The sequence below is a fragment of the Leucoraja erinacea genome, chromosome 6 (assembly GCF_028641065.1).
Source record: "Leucoraja erinacea ecotype New England chromosome 6, Leri_hhj_1, whole genome shotgun sequence".
Taxonomy (NCBI): Eukaryota; Metazoa; Chordata; class Chondrichthyes; order Rajiformes; family Rajidae; genus Leucoraja; species Leucoraja erinaceus.
In genome coordinates, this window is record NC_073382.1 from 2,359,135 (window position 1) to 2,382,818 (window position 23,684).

General features: G+C 39.8%; 2 protein-coding genes across 7 annotated transcripts in view; one reads left to right on the plus strand and one right to left on the minus strand.

Moving 5' to 3' along the window:
* Positions 1–14,553, plus strand: part of ppp2r3b (protein phosphatase 2, regulatory subunit B'', beta) — an 87,738-nt gene extending 73,185 nt beyond the window's left edge. For all 6 annotated transcript variants that reach the window (XM_055636466.1, XM_055636465.1, XM_055636462.1 and 3 more), the window contains 2 exons: positions 11,596–11,658; positions 13,283–14,553. In XM_055636466.1, the coding sequence (XP_055492441.1) occupies positions 11,596–11,620 (25 nt within the window). In that variant the 3' untranslated portion in view covers positions 11,621–11,658; positions 13,283–14,553. The remainder of the gene's footprint in view (positions 1–11,595; positions 11,659–13,282) is intronic.
* Positions 14,554–16,066: 1,513 nt separating this feature from the next.
* The window catches only part of LOC129697825 (cohesin subunit SA-2-like), a 132,735-nt gene continuing 125,117 nt past the window's right edge, over positions 16,067–23,684 (minus strand). Inside the window, exon 33 of the mRNA XM_055636468.1 lies at positions 16,067–23,618. The gene's annotated coding sequence lies outside the window, so the exon portion shown is untranslated. The remainder of the gene's footprint in view (positions 23,619–23,684) is intronic.

Below are 23,684 nucleotides of genomic sequence, written 5' to 3' on the forward strand. Positions count from 1 at the left end.
CTATTCTCTCTCATATGCCCACCTACTCCTCCCCAATTCTCCTGCCTCCACTCATGACAATATATATAGTAATAATGAACTATTAATAGATTATCCTATTAGTTTGTCTTTGGGATGAAGAAAGAAATCGGTGCAATCATGGAGAGACTGTGTAAATACTGCACAGACAGCACCTAATGTCAGGATTGAATCCAGATACCTGGAGTTATGTGGTAGTGGTATGAAATAATGCACTACTGTGTTGCACATGACTGATCTTGTATTCCGATGGATTACCATTTTCTTATTGTACCCTTTTTATCTCTCACTTCTTCCCTTTACTGACCTTCTACTTAACTGACCGTGGTCTTTAAAACATTTTGAAATTAATGCTGTGATTAATATTATACAGTTTGTCCATTCTAAATAGCATAGCAAAGCACAATTCATCGCAATGTGAAATAAAGTAGAATTAGCATTTGGGTTCTACGGAGGTTGTGTGATCTGCTGAGCTTTTCCAGTGTTTTTTGGTTTAGATTTTTAGTTTCTGTGGTATTTTGCTTTTGTCAATGCTGTATGAAGTGTCAGAACATTAGCATTGTGTTTATTGAAGTAGGTTCTTTGATTCTGAAATAAAAAGGGACTTTTCAAATAGTTGGCTACAGTTTGTCACATTTTAAAACCATTTGAGTCCTACTTTTGACAACAAAGGAAAACCTAATAGTAATTTCTGAAACGCTTTCAAGTAAGAAATCTTGAAGAGATATTCGTCACTGCCTTCAGATGGATTTCAAAAATAATACTTTTATAATACAGCAAATCTAAGGACACGTGGCATTGAAAATTGTAGGAGCAGGCGAGCGTGTGTTAGTCCAAAGTGACTTGGACAGGAAAGTGTAACAATGTTTTGTGGTGAGCTGGGTCAAGTGCTGTGCATCTACTGGTGATGGTTCATTATACCCCGATGGGTATTCGGATGTGGTCAGTTGATGCAATGGTTTAAAACTAACCACAATTGTAGTCTCATGAGGGCGTTCTCATTGTCTCATATTTGTGGACTTGGTGCATTTACTGAAAGCCAATTCTGATTAAGATGTTGAGTACAATACTGTAGTGCAGAAACTACAATGCCCTCCTGCCACTACAGATATTGAACTACAGTCTAGTAGATTTGAAAGTTTAAACAATATTTGAACCAGTAGAGTGGAGATGCTCCGAGTAAAGTGCAATTTTCACTTAGAGGTTAGAGTTCTTTTAGAGAAGGAATTACAAATCTTAAAACAAGAAATGTTCAAAATGCATCCAATGAGGGGTAATGGTAGGGGAAGCTCAAGATGTTAGATGACCAAATCTTGTTCCTAAGTACTCTGTGCTTTGCTCAAGATTCCAGCATCTGCAGTTCCCTGTCTCTGTTCCTTTCTAATTGACCATCTGAGCCTGCTATCCCTTTCATCACGAACATGGCTGATCTTCGATCTGTCATAACACCAGAGTCCCATAATGTTACAGTTACAGTTTAGTTTATTGTCACTTGTACCGAGGTACAGTGAAAAGCTTTTGTTGCATGCTATCCAGTCAGCAGAAAGACAATTCATGATTACAATCGAGCCATTTACAGTGTATAGATACATGGTAAGGAAATACCGTTTAGTGCAAAGTCTGATCAAGGATAGTTCCAGGGTCACCAAAATGGTAGATAGTAGTTCATGTCCAGAAATCTAATGATCCTTGTATGTAAATGAAGACATTTCTCATCTTAGTCCTAAATCACCAATTCCTTATTCTGAGAATGTGATCTCTGGTTCCAGACTATTCAGCCAGTGGTAACGTGCTCAATGCATCCAGCCTGTTGGCACACTATGTGAACTCAAACTTCCAATGAACGCAGCCCAGACCATCACGCAAACCAACCACCCTTGCATTAACATGTACAATTTTTTGTCGCCCAATTATAGGAAGGATGTCAACAAAATAGAGAGAGTACAGAGGAGATTTACTAGAATGTTGCCTGGGTTTCAACAACTAAGTTACAGAGAAAGGTTGAATAAGTTAGGTCTTTATTCTCTGGAGCGCAGAAGGTTAAGGGGGGGACTTGATAGAGGTCTTTAAAATGATGAGAGGGATAGACAGAGTTGATGTGGACAAGCTTTTCCCTTTGAGAATAGGGAAGATTCAAACAAGAGGACATGACTTCAGAGTTAAGGGACAGAAGTTTAGGGGTAACATGAGGGGGAACTTCTTTACTCAGAGAGTGGTAGCTGTGCGGAATGAGCTTCCAGTGGAAGTGGTGGAGGCAGGTTCATTTTTATCATTTAAAAATAAATTGGATAGGCATATGGATGAGAAGGGAATGGAGGGTTATGGTATGAGTGCAGGCAGGTGGGGCTAAGGGAAAATAATTGTTCGACATGGACTTGTAGGGCCTGTTCCTGTGCTGTAATTGTTATATGGTTATATATTAACTCCATCTACACTTAACGTTGCCTCAGCAAGGCCACCAGCATAATCAAGGACTAAATATTATACTTGCACTAAACATATTCCCTTTGACAGCACTGTGCCTATATTGGCTGGAGTTTAGAAGAATGAGGGGGGACCTCATTGAAATGTACAGAATAGTGAAAGGCTTGGATAGAGTGGATGTGGAGAGGATGTTTCCACTAGTGGGAGAGCCTAGGACTAGAGGTCATAGCATTAGAATGAAAGGACTTTCTTTTAGGAAGGAGATGAGGAGGAATTTCTTTAGTCAGAGGGTGGTGAATCTGTGGAATTCTTTACCACAGAAGGTTGTGGAGGCAAAGTCAGTCAATATATTTAAGGCAGAGAGATATATTCTTGATTAAAATGGGTGTCAGAGGTTATGCAGAGAAGGCAGGTGAATGAGGTTAGGAGGGAGAGATCAGTCATGATTAAATGGCGGAAAAGACATATTGGGCCGTATGGCCTAATTCTGCTATCACTTATTATCTTATGATCTTATAATGTATCTATAAACTGTTGAAGGCTTGATTGTAATCACGTATAGTATTTCCGTTGACTGGATAGCACGCAACATAATTGTTTTTTACTGTACCTTGAACACCTGAAAATAAACTAAGCTAATCCAAACCAGACCATCACTTTCACCTCCTGAGCACTGGAGAATACAGAGCTAGCTGTCTCCATAAAGCAAACCCATTATCCCAGAAAGCATTCCAGTAAATTGGAAGAGTAGAAACAAGGAACTGCAGACGCTGGTTTACAAAAAAAGACACAAAGTGACGAAAACAAACTACAATTTTTGCAATAGCTCAGGTCAGGGAGCATCTCTGCAAACCATGGATAGGTGACGTTTCAGGTCGGGACCCTTCCGACTGGCGATAGAAGGATCCAGACCTGAAATGTCACTTTTCCATGTTCTCCAGAGATACTGCCTGACCTGCTGAGTTACTCCAGCTCCATTGTGTCTAGCAATTCTTTACTCTACTCGCTGCATGTTCTATTCACTGTATGTCAAACATAACTTTTAATTGTAAAAAAGGAATATCATGCCTGAGACTCGAGTGTTATTTTGACTTGGAGATTTTTTGAATCCATCATCTCAGAGCATAGATGAACTTGAAAACATTGTCTTGAGGATTGAAGGCAGACACAAAATGCTGGAGTAACTCAGTGGTACAGGCAGCATGTACCTTTGATTTAAACCAGCATCTGCAGTTCTTTCCTACACGCCTTGAGGATTGAATTGACTATGTCAGACTGAGATTTGGAAGAACTTCAAAGGTTGTGAATCTTTATAATTATTCCCAGAGCTGTTGATGCTGAGTCATTCAGTGCGCTCAGTATCAGACTGATATAGATTTTGAGAATAAGGTTCATGAGAATCGGGCAAGAAAATGTTGAGGCTCAACTTAATATCAATCATGATCTTACTGAATGGTGGAGCAGGCAGAAGAAGCCTGTCGCTCATTTCCATTGCTAATAGTCTCCTATATAATAACTGTTCAATTATCTATTTACAAAGTTGCATTTGAATCAAACAAAAAATATCCCCATAGTTATCAAGTGATCTATAATCAACATGTTATATATACATTGGTCTATGACAATAAGTTGTCAGTCATTTCCATTTTCTATTGAAATGATTCGAAAATTGAGTAAAATAGTATTAACTTTGACAGTTTCATACCCGTATTTATGTGGCCAAATGACAGCATGCTAAGTAACTTGTCAACTAAACAAGTTTTAACTTATGAACTTATTTTATTACCTCCCATTATAGACTTTTAGACTCTCCTGAATGCCTGCCTGTCATTTTCCCATTTGAATGTGTTTGTACGTTTGGATCATTTCCTATTAAAATCTTTATGTTTTCCATCTCTGAAAATGACTGGGAACAATTTGGCTCAAGACTGGGCGGCACAGTAGTGCAGCAGTGGAGCTGCTTCCTTACCGCTGCTACCTGCCAGAGACCTGGGTTTGACCCTGACTACAGAGTCTGTCTGTACGAAATGTGTTTTCCCTGTGACCGCATGGTGTTTTCTCTGGGTGCTTTGGTTTCCTCCCACATTCCAAAGACGTGCAGGTTTGTAGGTTAATTGACTTCTGTAAATTGTCCCTAATGTGTAGGATATAACTAGTGGGAGAACTAATGGGTAATCGCTTGTCGGTGTGGGCCAAAGGGCCTGTTTCCCCACTGTATTCCTAAAACTAAGTAGTGTCCTCCATAATGTTTGGGACAAAGACCCATCATTTATTTATTTGCCTCTTTACTCCACAATTTGAGATTTGTAATAGTAAAAATTGCATGTGGTTAAAGTGCAGATTGTCAGGTTTTCATGAAGGCCATTTTTATACATTTTGGTTTCATCATGTAGAAATTGCAGCTGTATTTATGCATAGTCTCCTATTTCAGAGCACCATAATGTTTGGGACACATGGCTTCACGAGTGTTTGTAATTGCCCAGGTGTGTTTAAATGCCTCCTTAATGCAGGTATAAGGGAGCTCTCAGCACCTATTCTTTTTTCCAGTCTTTCCATCACCTTGTATTGGTGTTTATCAACATGAGAACTAAAGTTGTGCCAATGAAAGTCAAAGAAGCCATTATGAGTGAGAAACAAGTCCGTGGTCCCTGCCTGCTTCAAAAAATCCATCATTGTACCGGTACCAAAAAATGCCTCCCCAGCCTGCCTGAATGACTACCGTCCGGTGGCCCTTACCTCGGTAGTCATGAAATGCTTTGAGAGGCTGGTGAAGAGTCACATCTGCGCCTTCCTCCCTCGGAACATGGACCCGTTGCAGTTTGCATACCGTCCGAACAGGTCCACGGACGATGCGGTCTCCCAGGTCTTGCACACCGCTCTCTCCCATCTGGACAGCCAGAAGGGGGGCTACGTGAGGATGCTGTTCATAGACTACAGTTCAGCCTTCAACACGATAGTCCCCACCAGACTGGCCGGGAAGCTACTGGAATTGGGGCTCAACACCTCCCTGTGTGCCTGGGTCCTGGACTTTCTCACCACCAGGCCCCAGGTAGTCAAGATGGGAGGGAATACATCGAAGTCCCTCACCCTGAGCACAGGATCGCCCCAGGGTTGCGTCCTCAGCCCCCTATTGTACTCCCTGTACACACATGACTGTGTGGCTAGGTTCAGCTCCAATTCAATAATTAAGTTTGCTGATGACACTGTGGTGGTGGGCCTGATCTCAGACAATGATGAGAGGGCCTACCGGGAGGAGGTGGCTGATCTAGCACTCTGGTGCCAGGAGAACAGCCTCCTCTTGAACATCAAAAAAACGAAGGAGCTGATCATGGACTTTAGGAGGGCACATCATCCGAGGACGTACACTCCATTGAGTATAAATGGGGATCCTGTGGATAGGGTGAACTGTTTTAAATATCTGGGAGTCCACATCTCTGAGGATATGACATGGTCATCACACGCCTCAGCACTGGTGAGTAAGGCAAGGCAGCGCCTTTACCACCTCAGGCAATTGAGGAAATTCAGAGTGTCTCCGAGGATCCTCCAGTGCTTCTACGCAGTGGCGGTGGAAAGCATCTTGTCCGGGAACATTACCATCTGGTTCGGGAATTGCTCTGCCAAGGACAAGAAGGCTCTGCAGAGAGTAGTGCGTTCGGCCGAACGCACTATGGGAACTTCACTCACCCCCCTGCAGGAACTATACAACAGGAGGTGCAACTCCAGAGCAAACAAAATCATGAGAGACCTCTTCCACCCCTGCAACAGACTGTTCCAGCCGCTACGGTCAGGCAAACGCCTCCGTTGCCATGCAGTGAGAACGGAGAGGTTGAGAAGGAGTTTCTTCCCAGAGGCAATTCGGACTGTAAACGCCTTTCTCACCAGGGACTAACTGTACAGAACGTTTTTTTCCTTCTATTATTTATTATGTAAAATAATATGTGTGTTATGATTGTGTTTATAATTTGTTTGGTTGTTTTGTTGTTCCGCGAGCATTGCCACTTTCATTTCACTGCACATCTCGTATGTGTATGTGACAAATAAACTTGACTTGACTTGACTTGACAAGAATAAAACTGTTAGAGACATCAGCCCAACCTTAGGCTTACCAAAATCAACTGTTTGGAACATCATTAAGAAGAAAGGGAGCACTGGTGAGCTTACTAATCGCAAAGGGACTGGCAGACCAAAGAAGACCTCCACAGCTGATGACAGAAGAATTATCTCTATAATAAAGAAAAATCCCCAAACACCTGTCTGACAGATCAGAAACACTCTTCAGGAGTCAGGTGTGGATTTGTTAATGACCACTGCCCGCAGAAGACTTCATGAACAGAAATACAGAGGCTACACTGCAAGATGCAAACCACTGGTTAGCCGCAAAAATCGGAAGGCCAGGTTATAGGTTGCCAAGAAGTACTTAATAGAGCAACCACAGTCCTGGATAAAGGTCTTGTGGACAGATGAGACAAAGATTAACATATCAGACTGATGACAAGAGCAAAGTATGGAGCAGAGAAGGAACTGCCCAAGACCCAAAGCATACCACCTCATCAGTGAAACACGGTGGTGGGGGTGGTGTGGCCTGGGCATGTATGGATACTGAAGGAACTGGCTCACTTACCTTCTTTAACTGCAAATGGTAGTAGCATAATGTATTCTGAAGTGTATAGACACATCCTGTCTGCTCAAGTTCAAACAAATGCCTCAAAACTCATTGGCCAGCAGTTCATTCTACAGCAAGACAATGATCCCAAACATACTGCTAAAGCAACAAAGGAGTTTTTCAAAGCTAAAAAAATGGTAAATTCTTGAGTGGCCAAGTCACTGGCCACTGATCTGAACCCAATTGAGCATACCTTTTATATGCTGAAGAGAAAACTGAAGGGGACTAGCACCTAAAACCAGCATAAGCTAAAGATGGCTGCAATACTTTGGTAATTGAAGTTATGAGTGTTCATTTTAATTTGGACAAAATGTCTCATTGATTACTGTTAATTTTGATGTTTTCTAATTAAAGTTGTCCCTTAACAATTCTCCAAAATAAGAACAAAATAATAATCTCCCTTGCACTTCAAATTTTATTTTTGTACAAATTGTGATGGTTAAAATGTACGCATTTGGGTGCGTCTGAAACTCATTGATCGTGATAGTGATAAATGCATTGTGACACTGGCCATGGTATTAAAAAAGAGAGAAACTAAATGCAATTCTTTGAAGTCATGACCACAGTAAATACATTTTGAATTGTTTTTAAGGTACAAGGATTCATTGCTAATGTAACTATCCCAAAGCAACTGCAGATCTAATGATAGGTCAGAATTTGCTATCAAATTAATTGTAGGACAATTTTAGTCAAAGAGTAGAATTTTCAAAAGGACACAAAATGCTAGAATAACTCAACAGGTGAGGCAGCATCTCTGGAGAACATGGATCGGTGATGTTGTGGGTCGAGGCCCTTCCTTGTTTTAACATTTTGAACATTTGCATAAGTTTTTCACACTTGAGTTTAGCTGGTTTGCTGCTGCTAACTTCACCCAAGTTGATTCTAGTTCACTATCTGTATATTCACTTGAATTGAGTGTCATGAAGTTGTTTTTGTGCATTTGCTACAAACTGAATATGTAACTGATATATATGGCTTGTAATTTCATCTCTGATTCCATTTAATATAATTTTTAATTTAGAAACATAGAAATTAGGTGCAGGAGTAGGCCATTCGGCCCTTCGAGCCTGCACCGCCATTCAATATGATCATGGCTGATCATCTATTTCTATCTATTAACATTACAGAAAATATAGTGATTCGTGGATATTTTGGGGGTGATTGTAATTTTGTCTTTTTTCCCATCCTGTTTTAATCAACACTTTTTATTTTCTGTACTTGATTAGGCATTGTTCAATTGCTCTTTAATTTTGTGTCTCTGTCTTTCCTGTCTGTATTTTACAAAGCTAAATTACATTGATTAATGGGATGCACGAACCAAGACTATCCTGCTTACCCATTTTATGTTATCGCCTCATTTTTCTGTAATTTAACAGCCAAAAGCTTTTTTTAAAGAAGGGTGTAGGGTCAGGTCAGTTTGTTGTTAGATTTCCTTCATAGGCTGTCATATACCAGCCTATGAAAAATACAGAGGTTTACTGCCACCTATTGAATTAAATTAAAATCCAATCAAACGCATGACGTTAAACTCGAGGAAAAGCAACTTTAACTGATTTTGTTTAAGAGGGAACTGCAGATGCTGGAGAATCGAAGGTTACACAAAAAAGCTGGAGAAACTCAGCGGGTGCAGCAGCATCTATGGAGCGAAGTCTGAAGAAGGGTTTCGGCCCAAAACGTTGCCCATTTCCTTCGCTCCATAGATGCTGCTGCACCCGCTGAGTTTCTCCAGCTTTTTTGTGTAACCTTTAACTGATTTTAATGTTCTTTCCGTCAACATGCAGTTTACACAACTTTTTTAAGTTTTTCTTTTAATTGTGTGCATACCAAGTTGAATGCTAAGGATACTTGAAGTTACTATTTTTTTTTTTTTTAGTGCTAGGGAGGAAATAAATAAATGAATTGAGTAATGAAAGGGCTAAGAAATTTAATGAGGCTAAAGGCTGACAAATCCCAAGGATCTTCTAACCTATTGACATTGGTATTTGTTTATTATTGTCACCTGTACCGAAACACAATGATAAATGGTGTTTGTATTATTCAATCAAGTTATGCTGTACGAGTACAATCAAGTGCAATAGCTAGTGCAAAGAAAAAAAATCCTAAACATAGGGTGATAGTGTTACAGAGAGAGTACAGATGATTAAAACAAGTTAAATCTGCAATGAGGTTGGTTTGTAAATTGGGACTGCACGCTAGTTTATGGAAGAAACGGTCAGTAGCCTGATAACAGCGGAGAGGAAGCTGTTCATGAATTTGTGACAATGAGAGAATGACTGGTGTGTGAGTGGTCTGCGATTATGTCTGGTGGTCTTGGGTAGAGCTGTTACCAAACCAACCTGTGATGCTTTCTATGATCACCTGTAGAAATTGCTGTATATGGGCACTAACTCTTCAAATTATTTTCACTGCATGAGCCTGGCACCTTTACCTTCAACACAACAATGCTGTCTCCTATGTGGAGCAGTAAAACCTGTGCTTCAGAGTCATAGTGTTGTACTGTGTGAAAGCAGGCCTTTATGCCCAACTTGCCCACACCAACCAACATGCCCCATCCACCCAAGTCGTACCTGCCTGCATTTGCCCCATATCTTTCAAAACCTTTCAATCCTAACCATGTAACTATCTACATGGTTCTTAAATACTATGATAGTACCGGCCTTAACCACCTCCTCCAGCAGCTCGTTCCATATTCCTCATATACCTACCATCCTTTGTGTAAAAAAAAAAAGTTGTCTTGCAGGTTCCTGTTATATCTTCCCCCCCTTATCTTAAACCTATGTGCTATGGTTCTTGATTCCTCTACTCTGGGTAAAAGACTGTGCATTTACGTTATCCTCATGTACACCTCCTTGTACACCTCTATAAGATCACCCCTCATACTCCTGTACTTCCGGGAATAAAGTCCTAGCCTGCTCAACTTCTCCCTATAAACTTAGGCCCGCGAGTCCTGGCAACATCCTCGTAAATCGTTTCTGCACCCTTTCCAGCTGAACAACAACATTAATTGTGTTTTGTAGCACATTCCTAACAAGGTCTTAACTAAAGATCTAATGTTTCCTCTCCCATGGCCTTTACCAAAGAGAGAGAGAATTATGATATTTTCAGTGTGCGGAAAGTGCCAGTTGTCAAAAGATTCACGTGAGAAAAATAAAAAATTAGTGATTGTATGTCTATATTTATTGATAGTCTTTCACCCTGTGAACATCCACTGATGAAAGTTTATCTATAAAGGAATTACACATATTAGAAACAAAGTACAAGACTAAAAGAGGCTCCACAATCCACTAAGACTGGCTCTTAAAAACGTACCTGGAAGTACGGACCATTAGCGAGGCATAGAATTCCAATTAACCTTAACCAAATTACCAATTCACTTCTAATTTGCAAAATTGGAATTAAAAATCGTAAATAAGAACGAGTCTCATTAACCAGGTGTAGCCAACGGAAAACTGAATAATCAACTTAACGTGTGAATGATAACTTGAGATTGGCACCTGCAGCCAAGCAAAATCTGACTGATTAAATTGCCGAGTTCTACACAATATCCTTGGGTGCCATTTAGAGTGAATTGCATTTGGGAGTTGTCGTTTTCTCTCCACTTCTGTGGAGCTACAAAATGAACAGCACATCAATAATTGTGATGTGATTGGCAGAACTTAAATATTTGTATGTCACTGTATAAAATGGTGATGTTCTGAGCTGAAAAAAAATTTTTTGTGTGTGTTTGGCAAGGGTATTAGATATTTATTGGGAGAGAAGTATTTTTTTAAGGAGCACGTTGACATTGCCATTGATCATTTGATTTTTAATCGGTCAGTTGTTATCCTCAATGCAAGTTTGAGTCGGTGGAGAAGGTTAATTAGAATTCTATGCATCACTAATGTTTCTTATTTTCAGGTATGTTTTTAAGAACCAGGCAGATGGATTGTAGAGTGGTTTTTTAGCTTTGTACTTTATGTTTCTATTAAGTGCAATGCCTTTAGGGACAACCCATCGAGCTGTTCAACATCAACAACTTGAGGCTTTAATTCCTTAATAGGAATTATGAATGGAAAATATATTTTGAGAATTGTAACCATATGGTAGCAGTCTACCATGAGTCGTCATTTTTGTGGTCTGTTTTTAAAAATAAATAAGATAAGATATTTTGGAGAGTATAAGCAAAGGCAATAACTTGCCTCTGCAAATGATGTACAGTATAAAGCACATTTTGATTGTTTCTGAGTATCTTAGCACTGGTATTAGCCTTTAAGGCTTAGTATATTGGTTGGATTGCAGCACATGGTGATACATGTCTCTTGGGCAATGGCATTTCAACATTCATTGCCAGTCTCTGGCAACCAATGAATCCTAACTTAGAAACAAGGTACTGTAGATGCTGGTTTACAAAAACTAAACTCTTAAGATTTAACATATTGGATATGCAACTATAATATGGCTTGGGGAATATGTATTAATTTAATACTGACTTTATTTGTTGTTGACCACAGGGACTCTGAACTCTCTGACTACTGAAGGACCCCACTGTTTTGTTCCAAAAAAAACATTTGAAGGTATGAAAGTTCTTGCAACTGAACTATTATTATTATTTATTATTATTATTAGTATGCTACTGAGCCATACTTTGGGTTAGAGCAAGGCTTCCCAACCTCTTTTATCCCGTTTACCCCTGGCAGCTTTAATAGCACATAACGATGTTGTTTCACTTATTTATGCACAACTAATGATGAACAGGTACCGGTATACCAGAACCAAACACAGTCAGTCAATGAGAAAAAATATGTACAAATCCAGAATCAACAAATTTACCCCCGGGGGTAAATTTACCCCAGGTTGGGAACCCTTGGGTTAAAGTGATGCAACACAAACATGGTTCCTCCAGCCCAACCATTGTATTTACACTAATCGTAGACTACTTAAATTGTATTCTACCCATATTTGCTTTCAACCCCCACCCAGATTCTATACTCTAGGAAATATTTAACTTACTAGCCCCCTTTGGGATGAGGCAGGAAGCACTGAGATGTAGCTTATATTGTCACAGAGAGATTGGGCAAAGTACGTACAGCACAAGATCTGGATTGAACCTGGGTTGCTGGAGCTGTGAAATGATAGCTGTACTAGCTGCACCACTGCTCTGGCTTGTATGTTTCGCTCAATGAAAATTTCAGTGCACTCTGTTCTATGCAAAAGTCTTAACTTAAGGATTCCATCTCCTCATTTTCTTTAATCCTTAAAAATTGACAGCTATTCGATTATGACCAGAGGTAAATAAAATGGACAGAACTAAATGATATCTTGCAGTATCTCGCCTCCCAAAATGCCTTACAGCCAAGGATACTTTATATTTGTCTGTTTTGACCATTCCTACAAATAAAAGGGCAACATATTTTTCAAAATAGGAATTATTTATTAGGTGAACATTCATAAATATGCCACCAGTTTTTTGTTTTTTTCATTTCTTTTAAAGTGGCTTGGTTTGTCTGGAGATCTAAAATCTGAAGAACCATTTAAGTATAACCGTTTAAGTATGCAAAAAGTTTAAAGATTCAATGAAGCTGTCAGGAGTTGTGCAATTGGACTAAACAAATGTTTGTACATTTTCCCCTTTTAGTTGAGTAGCTCACTTGAACATCTTCAAGTGAGAATCTGCTCCCAAAGTGTTAGAAGTATTTCCCTCTAAATCTAGTAGAGAGGAAAAGGTTTAATTTTAGGTTAGTCTAGTTGTACAGCGTGGAAACAGGCACATTGGCCCACCAAGTTCATGCCCACCATTGATCAGCCATACACTAATTCAATCTTATCCCACTTCCTCCCCCTACACACTAAGGGCTATTTAGAGGCCAAAAAAACCTGCATGTCTTTGGAATGCGGTAACCAGAGCACCTAGAAGAAACTCGCATGGTCACAGGGAGAACATGCAAGTTCCACACAGTGCCTGAGGTCAGGATCAAACCTGGGTGTCTGGCGTTGAGAGGCAGCAGCTTGACTGCTGCACCACTGTGCCGCCCTGTTCTGCAACTATCAAGTCAAAAGAGTTTATTGTCATGTGTCCCAGATAGGACAATAAAATTCTTGCTTGCCGTAGTCTTACTGTTTGTTTGTTTGTTTAACGGGTGTAATATATTACACATAATGTTTTAAGAGCAATATTTGACAAGTTTTTGTTTATTTTAGTTTGGATCCTTTTGAAATGAGTGTTCGTTTAAAAAAAATAATAATCAGCATCCAAGAAATGAGCTGAAAGTTAACTGTTGAAGATTCTGAAGTGCCCTGTGATGAGTGTGGAGTCTTTTGGTACAGATGAACATTGATTCAAGAGTACATCGTCGGATGTGGGAGTCCCTGCAGCAGGTCTGCTTTGGAGAACTTTGAAATACAAGCAACAAATTTAAAATCAGAATTGAATTGCTCCTGGCCTCTTTACCAATTGTAGGCAATGCTGGAGGAAAAGTTTTTTTCAAAACCCTCGTTTTCAGTTTTAGAGTTGGAGTGAACACACAGAATCTTTCTAAGTTGTAAGTTTGAGAATAGCTGTCAAGAATGGAATGGCACGTATGTTGGACAAAGATAAGTGAGGTGAGTTTCTTACTCGTCTTCCCTGGAAGCGCAGAGTATTTTCACTGTGCAGTGAGCTACTTGGTACTCCATTAATTCTGGAGCAAACGTGACATCTGTGTAACTCACGTATTGCAGTTGGCTGGAGGTACAAGTGGGTTCAAAAGCTAAACATAATTTTGTAAAAGTCAACATTATACAGCAGAGGATTTATTGCAGTGATGCACAAGTATTCGTTGTTTAATGGTTCTTTTTGACTTCCATCACTTTTTAAAAAAAAACAATGTAGCTGCATACTGTAAAGCCATAAAAACTGAGGTGCCTCACCTAACTATTGTTAAATGTAGTGAACTAAGTGTGGAAGTTAAAGAAAATAGTATGGATTTTGTGTGAAATTGCTCTTACCTGAATTTGCTCTTACACACTGCAGTGATGGTTCTGAACACTTTGGTAATAATGACGTTTCAGTCATCTGGACCACTGAAACATTTACAGCATCTCTGCAGCTGACTTTTATTAGTCATCTCTGGTTAGCATTTAGAACATTCAATTCCTGTTTGGATCAACCGTCACTACATTCCACAAGAACAAAAATATATCGCCGACGTACGAACATTTTTCCATTCACAGTTGCCCAATGATCACTCTGCGCTGACCTTAACAATGTGCCTTATGTTTAAAGGGTAAGGTTTTTTTTTACACAAAATATTTGAAATGAAAATTTGCTGTGGCAATCTAAGTTATTAGAATATGGTGTACATATTTAATCTTTGTGTATAATTTGTTTTATAGAATCTTGCAGTGTATATTTGTTGTGCGAATTCATACTTTTCTGTGTTGAGATCATGAGCTTGTGTATTTTTCAAAATAAAAGAGATGTTTCGATACTATCAATGGCTGCATTTTCTAGCAAGTCAATCCAGAAAATTATATACACTTTTTTCTAATTGGGGAAAAAAAAATTAGGTTCAGGCAATATGCATTTCAACATCAAAAAAATCATGAAAATATTTGTTTAAAAATTCTTTTTTTTCATAATAAGGAGAAAATGCTTTTTAGAATGTTCTGATTTTTATGGAGAAAAATATTTAAAAGTATCAAATACATTCAATGGGATTCAAAATATATCAAATGCACGTGTTTTGTGCATTCATAATAAGGATAAATTAGAATGTGTTTTTGGTTCTTTTTAGAATGTTCATGATTTTTATGGAGCTAAATATTTATTTCTAAAGTATCACCAATACATCAATGTGGCACGATACATAATCAAGTTATGCATTCTTCAACATCTTTTGAACTTTCATAAGATGGTGATATTTACTCCACACATCAGGTGATGAGCATGGTTGACTGGTAGCTAATAGAAAGAGGTTGAAGTATTTATCAGTAATGATTTTTAGGAAAACCCCCCCACAAATATCCAACTTTGTGTCTTACACAAGGAGTCTTGTATGATTGTGGGGTTTGGAAGGACTAATGAATAAGTTACATATATCAGTCAAAGGTGGTGCTATTATTTATGGAGGAAAGACACAAAATGCTTGAGTAACTCAGTGGATTGGGCACCATCCTTGGAGACACATGGATATGTGACCTTTTGGGTTGGGACTCTTCAGACTGATTGCAGGAGTGGGAGGAAAGAAAGCTAGAAGAGCGGAGGGACACCAGGATCTGAAAAATAGATGTGGGATGGTATAACCCTAGAGAGTTCACAGTTGGAGCTGGATAAGGGCAAAGGTATGAAGTTGAACTCCTTCAGTTCAGGGAGTTAATGCAGGTCAGTAAGGACAAGGTAATGGATCAGCAAAATGAGATGCAGTGTAGGTATGAACCCCTCTATTTTGGAGTAGAATTGTAATAGTGGTGGCAAGTCTTGTCTTTTCTATGGCATCTTTGGTCCGTTTGATGGATCTCACCACATGACCTGCCATGTGACAGCTTAACCTTTTGAGGTGCAGTGATAAATCTCGGACATTAACAGCAAGCACCATCAACTCTTGGTTTGCACAGTCAGGCAGCAAGGACACAGTCCACAACCCACCATGTCCATGATGACCAATAGGCAGCCTTCCATGTTCATCACACCTTCCAGCATTTGGCCTGTAGCCTTTTATGTCAAGGAATTTAAGTGCTTATCTTAATACTGAATAAATTCTCTCCGCAACTCTGCTTCCACCACTGACTCTGGCAGTGCATCCCTAGCCACTGTCTGGGTGAGAAAGGTCCCCCCTCAGATCCCTACTAAATCTCTACCCATTAACACTAAATCAGTGACCACCTACTTTTATTCTACCCTATCTATACCTTTCATAATTTTATATACCCCAATCGTGTCTCTTTACCTCCTCAGGGGGGGGGGGGGGGGGGGGGGGGGGGGGGGGGGGGGGGGGGGGGGGACTAGCCCCTCCACTTTCTCCTGATGACCAGCACTGGTAATCCATATGAGGTCTGACTGATGTTTTGTAAAGTTGGAGTATAACCTTTCAGCTCTTTGAATCAAAGCCCCAACTAAAGGCAGCCAATATCCCACATGCCTTCCTAACATAGAAACATCGAGAATAGGTGCAGGAGGAGGACATTCAGCCCTTCGAGCCAGCACCGCCATTCATTGTGATCATGGCTGATCGTCCCCTATCAATAACCCGTGCCTGCCTGCTCCCCATATCCCTTGACTCCACTAGCCCCTAGAGCTCTATCTAACTCTCTCTTAAATCCATCCAGTGACTTGGCCTCCACTGCCCTCTGTGGCAGGGAATTCCATAAATTCACAACTCTAGGGTAGAAAAAGCTTTTTCTCACCTCAGTCTTAAATGACCTCCCCCTTTATTCTAAGCCTGTGGCCCCTGGTTCTGGACTCGCCCAACATTGGGAAATATTTTCCTGCATCTAGCTTGTCCAGTCCTTTTATAATTTTATATGTATAACCATCTACCTGAAATACTATCTTCAAGAATAGTTACACTGTGCCAAGGACCCTCTGACGTCTTAAATGTTATTTACATTTTCTAAAACATAACATTTGTTTTATAGTGAAAAATCACATATTTCATTATTGATGTACAGAATTACAGTCACTTAACATATATGCAAGGTGAGTTTCCTGCAATTTGAACTTAATTGGATGAAATGCACAGATTAGATGAAAATGATTTAAAATTTAACATTTCAGTAATGGTAGTCCCTAAGCTTCTTATAGCTATATTAGCCTAATTAAGCATTGTTATTTGGAATCTAAGATGATGATTCTCCAGAGGTTTAGCTGGTCCTTAATTTCAACAGAAGAGCTCTTTTAATCCTGATAGCAGTGCCAAATCAATTTAAAATTTAAATATCACGTTGGTCCAAATTTTAAAAAGATCTGGAACTATTGAATGCACAGCAATAAGAGTAGGGCATCAGTTTGAGTCGCACACTCTATGGCAGCCATGCAATACATTGTGGCTGTTTTGGAAAAGGAGAGAGCGTATCACAATCCTGGAGTGGCATTGAAGCCATGGTGACAGGGATGTAAGGAGTGTGGTGCAGTGTGACATTGATGGGAGGAGACCCACCAGGCCGGCACGGTGACGCAGGAGTAGAGTTGCTGCCTTACGGCGGCAGAAACCGAGGTTCGATCATGTACGGAGTTGATACATTCTCCCTGTGACCTGTGTGAGTTTTCTCCAGGTGCTCCGGTTTCCTCCCACACTCCAAAGAAGTACAGGTTTGTGGGTTAATTGACTTGGTATACATGTAAAATGTCCCTGGTGTGTGTAGGATAGTGCAGGGATCGCTGGTCCGCGCGGATCCAGTGGACTGATGGGCCTGTTTCCGTGCTGTATCTCTAAAACGTAGAGATAGCCACAGGCTCTTGCCAATAATAAGAATTCTTCTAAAATTATGCCCGTGCAGAAGAATGTTACAATCTCGTTAGGAATTTCAAGGTTAAGGGTAAAGCAACAAAAATCATGCAATCACACAGGCACCCAAAACCTGTGTGTAGGTATTATACTGAAAAGATTGTTTTCTGGTGCAGAAAATGTTCATTTTATTTTCACTGTCATAAGCTATTCTGAATATGTGGCTACTGTTGAAATCCGTCCATATTAAAGGGCACATCCATCATTGAGCGTTGACGCTATAGTGGCAGCTGTTGGCATTCCTGCAAACCATGCCACGCTCAGCTAGAAAGGTTGTAAATGCACTGTTGGTGATGGTGTCATGACCATGGCACCCATGGAATGACCATGTCAGCAGCTTAAAGCTAAATAAAGCAATCCCTCTTAGTTTATGCATGTGCTGAACTTTGGAAGGTGTTTAAAGAGCCTGCAGTGAGTTCCGTAGTTGCCCAGTCAGCTCTCACAGTTGCCTAAAGAGGCATCCCGCTGAGCAGATGCAAATACAACAATGCAATAGTTTTCTTTATGCAAGTTTGTATCCAAACTATCCAATTTAGATTGAGATTTATTATTGTTACAAGTACAGAGGTGCTGTGAAATGCTTACTTTTACATGCTATCCCATCAGATCAGATAATCTATATACATATATACAATCGCATCAAACTCGAGTACAATAGATAAAAGCTATTTAAAAAGAGTAAGACTGATTGTATTAAATGCTAGTAGATCCTTCTTTGGTAAGAGGACACAGTCACCAAGCACTGGCACCATCTTGCAGGTTATTTATGCCTGCAGGAGAGAAAATGTGCACAACTTCTGTCGTGTAAACAAAGTTGGGAAAACGTCGGAGACACAAAGGCAAATTGCACATGGAAATAGCCAAGCTAATTTCCCAAGGAGCATGAATTCCCCCAGAAATGATCACTAGCTCAATCTGCCCCAGGTAAAATCGCTTTTACATCCAATTTGCTTCTGAAAAACACACACTGGTGGATCCAAATTCTAGGCTCAATTTGAATACACAACCCAATTAATGATTATTGAAAACAAAATAATTCCAGGTACATTTTTTTTTCATGAAGATTTTTCTCTACTTTCGTCAAAGTATACACCAAGTTGCTCATCAATTCCTTGAATTTACAATGGAAATTGATGGACTTTGAGACGCAAGATGCTTATTGAATCTCAAAACTTGGGTAACCTTTATTAAGCTATTAGATTTGTCGTACACAGATGTTTAGGAGAATCTCATTCTGGTGCACTTGTTTAGTTTAAATTTAATTTCCCACAGAAGGTCTGCTTATCACACAAATCAACTGATCATTCAGTGTTTCAAACTACATGTTCTTTTGAGGACTGAGATGCAGTTCCTTCCAGTAAATCAAAATACAATGATATTTAAATACCCAAGCTGTTGAACAATATGATTAACAGTGGCCAGGGTGAAGGACCCACTGGGCAAATGCTGGAGTCTGGGAAAGAATCATTACTTGAAATTCTTCCAACAAGCCATTCTGTGTCTTTTAATACATCAATCATTGTCTTTAACTAAATGCAGCCACCTTGAATTTGCTGACACAACCTCTCCCAAAGCATGGGCACTCTCATTCTGAAATGTAATTTAATCTAAACTGTCTTTCTTCAATTACCTTTCCCTTTGTTTAAATGTGCGATGAATCAATTTATCTTCAGCTTCCTCCTTTATGAAGCAGTTATGAAGACTGTTTTGGTTTCGACCACTTAAATAAATTTTTTGATTTTTTTTTAATAGTTCATTTAATTCCACGTAAAGGGGCCCAAATATAGTATAACATTATTTTGGCAATGATTCTTAGGCCTCTGCATTTCCACACGTCAATGCAGTATGCAAATAATGTGTCAAATGCAGCCCACTCCCCCCTCAGTTTCCACCATCGAGGCCTGCAATTGTGCTCTTAATGAGGAGGCAGGGGAGATATTTAATGCACTGCTTGAGGCGGTGATATGGCCATTTCACTGTAATTTATGGGGCACAATAGCCTCGGGCCCATGTCACACATTACACCTTGGAGAGGTATTCGACCGGCATATAGCCATGACTTCTTTAATTGAAAACAAAGAAAGGTACGGTCTCCTCTTCCTATGGATTTAAAACAAAAACCTTTCCCTTGTAACCTGGTTGAAGCTTTCATAGTTTTCCTGCTCTGTGTGAGGTCAACCTCCAAAAAGTCATCTAAATGGCTACTCGAATCTCCGGGTTATAAAACTGGTATTTGTATATTGGAGACAGTACTGAAATGGATCAGTCCAAAGTGCTTTGTGTAAAACAAAAATAAATTCAAAGTTGAAAATGTCTTTGCAAAGCCCTGACTGAACATTCAATCACTCAAGGTTTTTCTTTAAAGGCTGCTGCTATGTAGACCTATAGGATAGCCATTGTTTGTACAAAATATCTTGTTCACAGCAATGTGATTTATTATTAATTGATTTAGGTGGAGTAAGAGGGGAGAAATAATCTTACTAATCTTCAAAACATGCCGTAGATATATCCACTTGAACTAAGAGGAGAAGTGGGATGGAGCTTAAATTTAATGTCCTTGCATTATTTCCATTACGATCTGAAGAAGAGTCCCAACCCCAATTGTCTTTGTTCCCTTCAGGACTTGCTGAGTTTCTCTAGCACTTTGTGTTCTTGCTCATGATTCCAGCATCTGTAGTTTCTGTAGAAACATAGAAAACAGGTGCAGGAGGAGGCCATTCGGCCCTTCGAGCCAGCACCGCCATTCATTGCGATCATGACTGATCGTCCCCAATCGAAGGGCCGAATGGCCTCCTCCTGCAACTATTTTCGAATAACCCGTGCCTGCCTTCTCCCCATATCCCTTGATTCCACAAGCCCCTAGAGCTCTATCTAACCCTCTCTTAAATCCATGCAGTGATTTGGTCTCCACTGCCCTCTGTGGCAAGAAATTCCACAAATTCAATATTCTCTGGGTGAAAACGTTTTTGTTTTTTTCTCACCTCAGTCTTAAATGGCCTCCCCTTTATTCTAAGACTGTGGCCCCTGTTTCTGGACTCGGCCAACATTGGGAACATTTTACCTGCATCTAGCTTGTCCAGTCCTTTTATAACTTTATATGTTTCTATAAAATTTCCCCCTCATCCTTCTAAACTCTAGTGAATACAAGTCTAGTCTTTTCAATCTTTCCTCATATGACAGTCCTGCCATCCCAGGGATCAATCTCGTGAACCTACGCTGCACTGCTTCAATCACAAGGATGTCCTTCCTCAAATTAGGGAGACCAAAACTGTACACAATACTCCAGGTGTGGTCTTACCAGAGCCCTATACAACTGCAGAAGAACCACTTTACTGCTATACTGAAATCCTCGTGTTATGAAGGCCAACATTCCATTAGCTTTCTTCACTGACTGCTGTACCTGCACGCCAACTTTCAGTGACTGGTGTACAAGGACACCCAGGTCTCTCTGTACCTAACCTAACCCCATTGAGATAATAATCTGCTCCCTTGTTTTTGCCGCCAAAGTGGATAACCTCACATTTTTCAGTAAAAAGGTTTACTGGGACAAATTTGATATTTAGCAATTTGTGGAATGGGCAGGAAGAGGGTGGGTGAGGCATATATATATTGACTTGAAACTAATGGTTCAACGATCAATATTGAAGACTCCCAGAGCTAAATTTATATGATTATTTACCACATTAGCCCTGGGAGCCAGTTATACCCATGGATGGAAACTGAAATGTAAGATTCTGGCTGGTCGACAGATCTAAACCACATCAGGCTGTTGCTTGACTTGGCTGTGTGATAGTGCTGCCAACATATACACTGTTTCCAGCAGTTACAATGGTGGAGTTTTCTGTGTTGAGTACACTGTTAGTTGGCTGCTTGGGTTGTTACTGACAGATATTCCCTTGCAAGGCTGCTTTACAGATGGTTTTCTTGATATTGGAACATTTAATCTCTTCAGCCTGATTTCCCCATGGACCCACCCCCCACTCCCCACCCCCATTTAATAAAACCAATGCAAATCCTTGCTCTAATTTTACATCAACAAGTTTCCCCCAAACTTCCTTTAATATTTCTGATAACCAAAGTTGCAATCTCAATTTAAAGTTAAGGATCGACCTAGCATTAATTGCCATACTGTAACCTAGGGGGTCTTGGCACGCCTGTTTAAGTTTTTATGGACATTTTCGTTTTTTTTTTGCAAATACTGTACCAGCTATATTAAATTCAATTGGCTATGGAGAATTTGAAATAACTTTGGACTTGCTGGACCAAGACTACACCCACTAGACAGTTAAATCAGAATTTATAATCTATTAGGAATCAAAAAGGCTGCCAATATCATCAAGGACCCACACCATCCTGGCCACCCACCCATCTCCCTGTTGCCATCAGGTAGAAGGAACAGGGGCCTGAAATCTGCAACATCTAGGTTCAGGAACAGCTGCTTCCCCATAGACATCAAACTATTAAACACAACTTCAAACAAACTCTGAACTATAACAGCCTTTTGCACTATCTGTTTATTTATGCGTATATATAATTATAGAAACATAGAAAATAGTTGCAGGAGTAGGCCATTCGGCCCTTCGAGCCTGCACCGCCATTCAATATGATCATGGCTGATCATCCAACTCGGTATCCTGTACCTGCCTTCTCTCCATACCCCCTGATTTAGCCACAAGGGCCACATCTAACTGGCCTCAACTACCTTCTGTGGCAGAGAGTTCCAGAGATTCACTACTCTCTGCGTGAAAAATGTTTAAATGTGAAAAATATACGGTATATAGACACACTGATCTGTTCTGTATTTATGCCTACAATATTCTGTTGTGCTGCAGCAAGCAAGAATTTCATTGTCCTACCTGGGGCATTACAAATAATCTCTCTTGACTCTTGACTTGACAATTGTTGAAAAAAAAAGGCGTTGGAGTAACTCAACAACTCTGAAGGAGATGGACAGGCAATGTTTCAGATTGGGACCCTTTTTCAGCCCAACCCGCTGAGTTACTCCAGCACTGTGGAGTTTTTTTGGTAAATCAACATTTGCTTTTATCTACTAACCATTGCTTTTGTCAACTATCCCCATTACATTCTCCTTTATCAAGCAAGCTTGGACCTCATTTGAATAACCTAGCTTCACTGAATTTTAAATATCTCAGTTTAATCTGACCATCTGACTTGCCTCCACTAGCAGCTCTTACCTAGATCATCAGCCAATCACAGACTTAACCCCCAACAGGAGCTGGTCTTTCTAACACTTGGTTAATAATTCATGACTAACAGATTCTGATGCATCTTCACGTGCATTAACTATTAAAATTATAGTTCTGGCATCCTTTGATAAAATTGTCCTATATATTACTTGGCACTCAGTTCATGATTTGTAAATACATAATAAAACAGTTAGTTTTGATACATTATTAAATGCAAAGACATATATTTCGCTCATTTTGTCACCTTTTTCTGCTGTTATGCCAAATGTGATTTAATTGACATTAGCATCTCCCTATTTCTTTACCCAAGTAACCATTCTTCATTAGTAAGTGCAGATTGGGAATGTTAACATAATATTCCACATATTGTACAACTGGAGCAAGTTAGATTTAGCACAGAGCTAAGGGGATCGAGGGATATGGGGGGAAAAAGCCGGAACAGGGTACTGATTGTGGATGATCAGCCATGATCATATTAGCTGGGGGTGCTGGCCCGGTGCCGAATGGACTACTCCTGCACTTATTTTCTATGTGACATGAACAGGGAACTGTTTTCAAACATTTTTGAAAGGATGAAATAAAATGTTTTGGTGTGAGCTGCAGAAAACAAATGTCCATCAAAGAATGATCCCACCCAAGGGAGATATACTTCTGCAGAAGGTTATCTGTGAGGTCATTGTGCTTCGCTTCTCGGTACTGCAACATTACCACCAACCGTTTTACATTGTCCTCTAATTCTCAAAATGTTTATATTTTAAATTCTTTTTGAAGAGTTCGGAGCCTTTGACTGCGCACAATTGAAATGTTGATGGAGGTGGTGCCTTGAGTTATTCCTGCCACTGGCATCTATGAAAATAACAAAAGTACACCATTTTACTGACATTGAAATACTATTCAAATCTCCTTGATCTT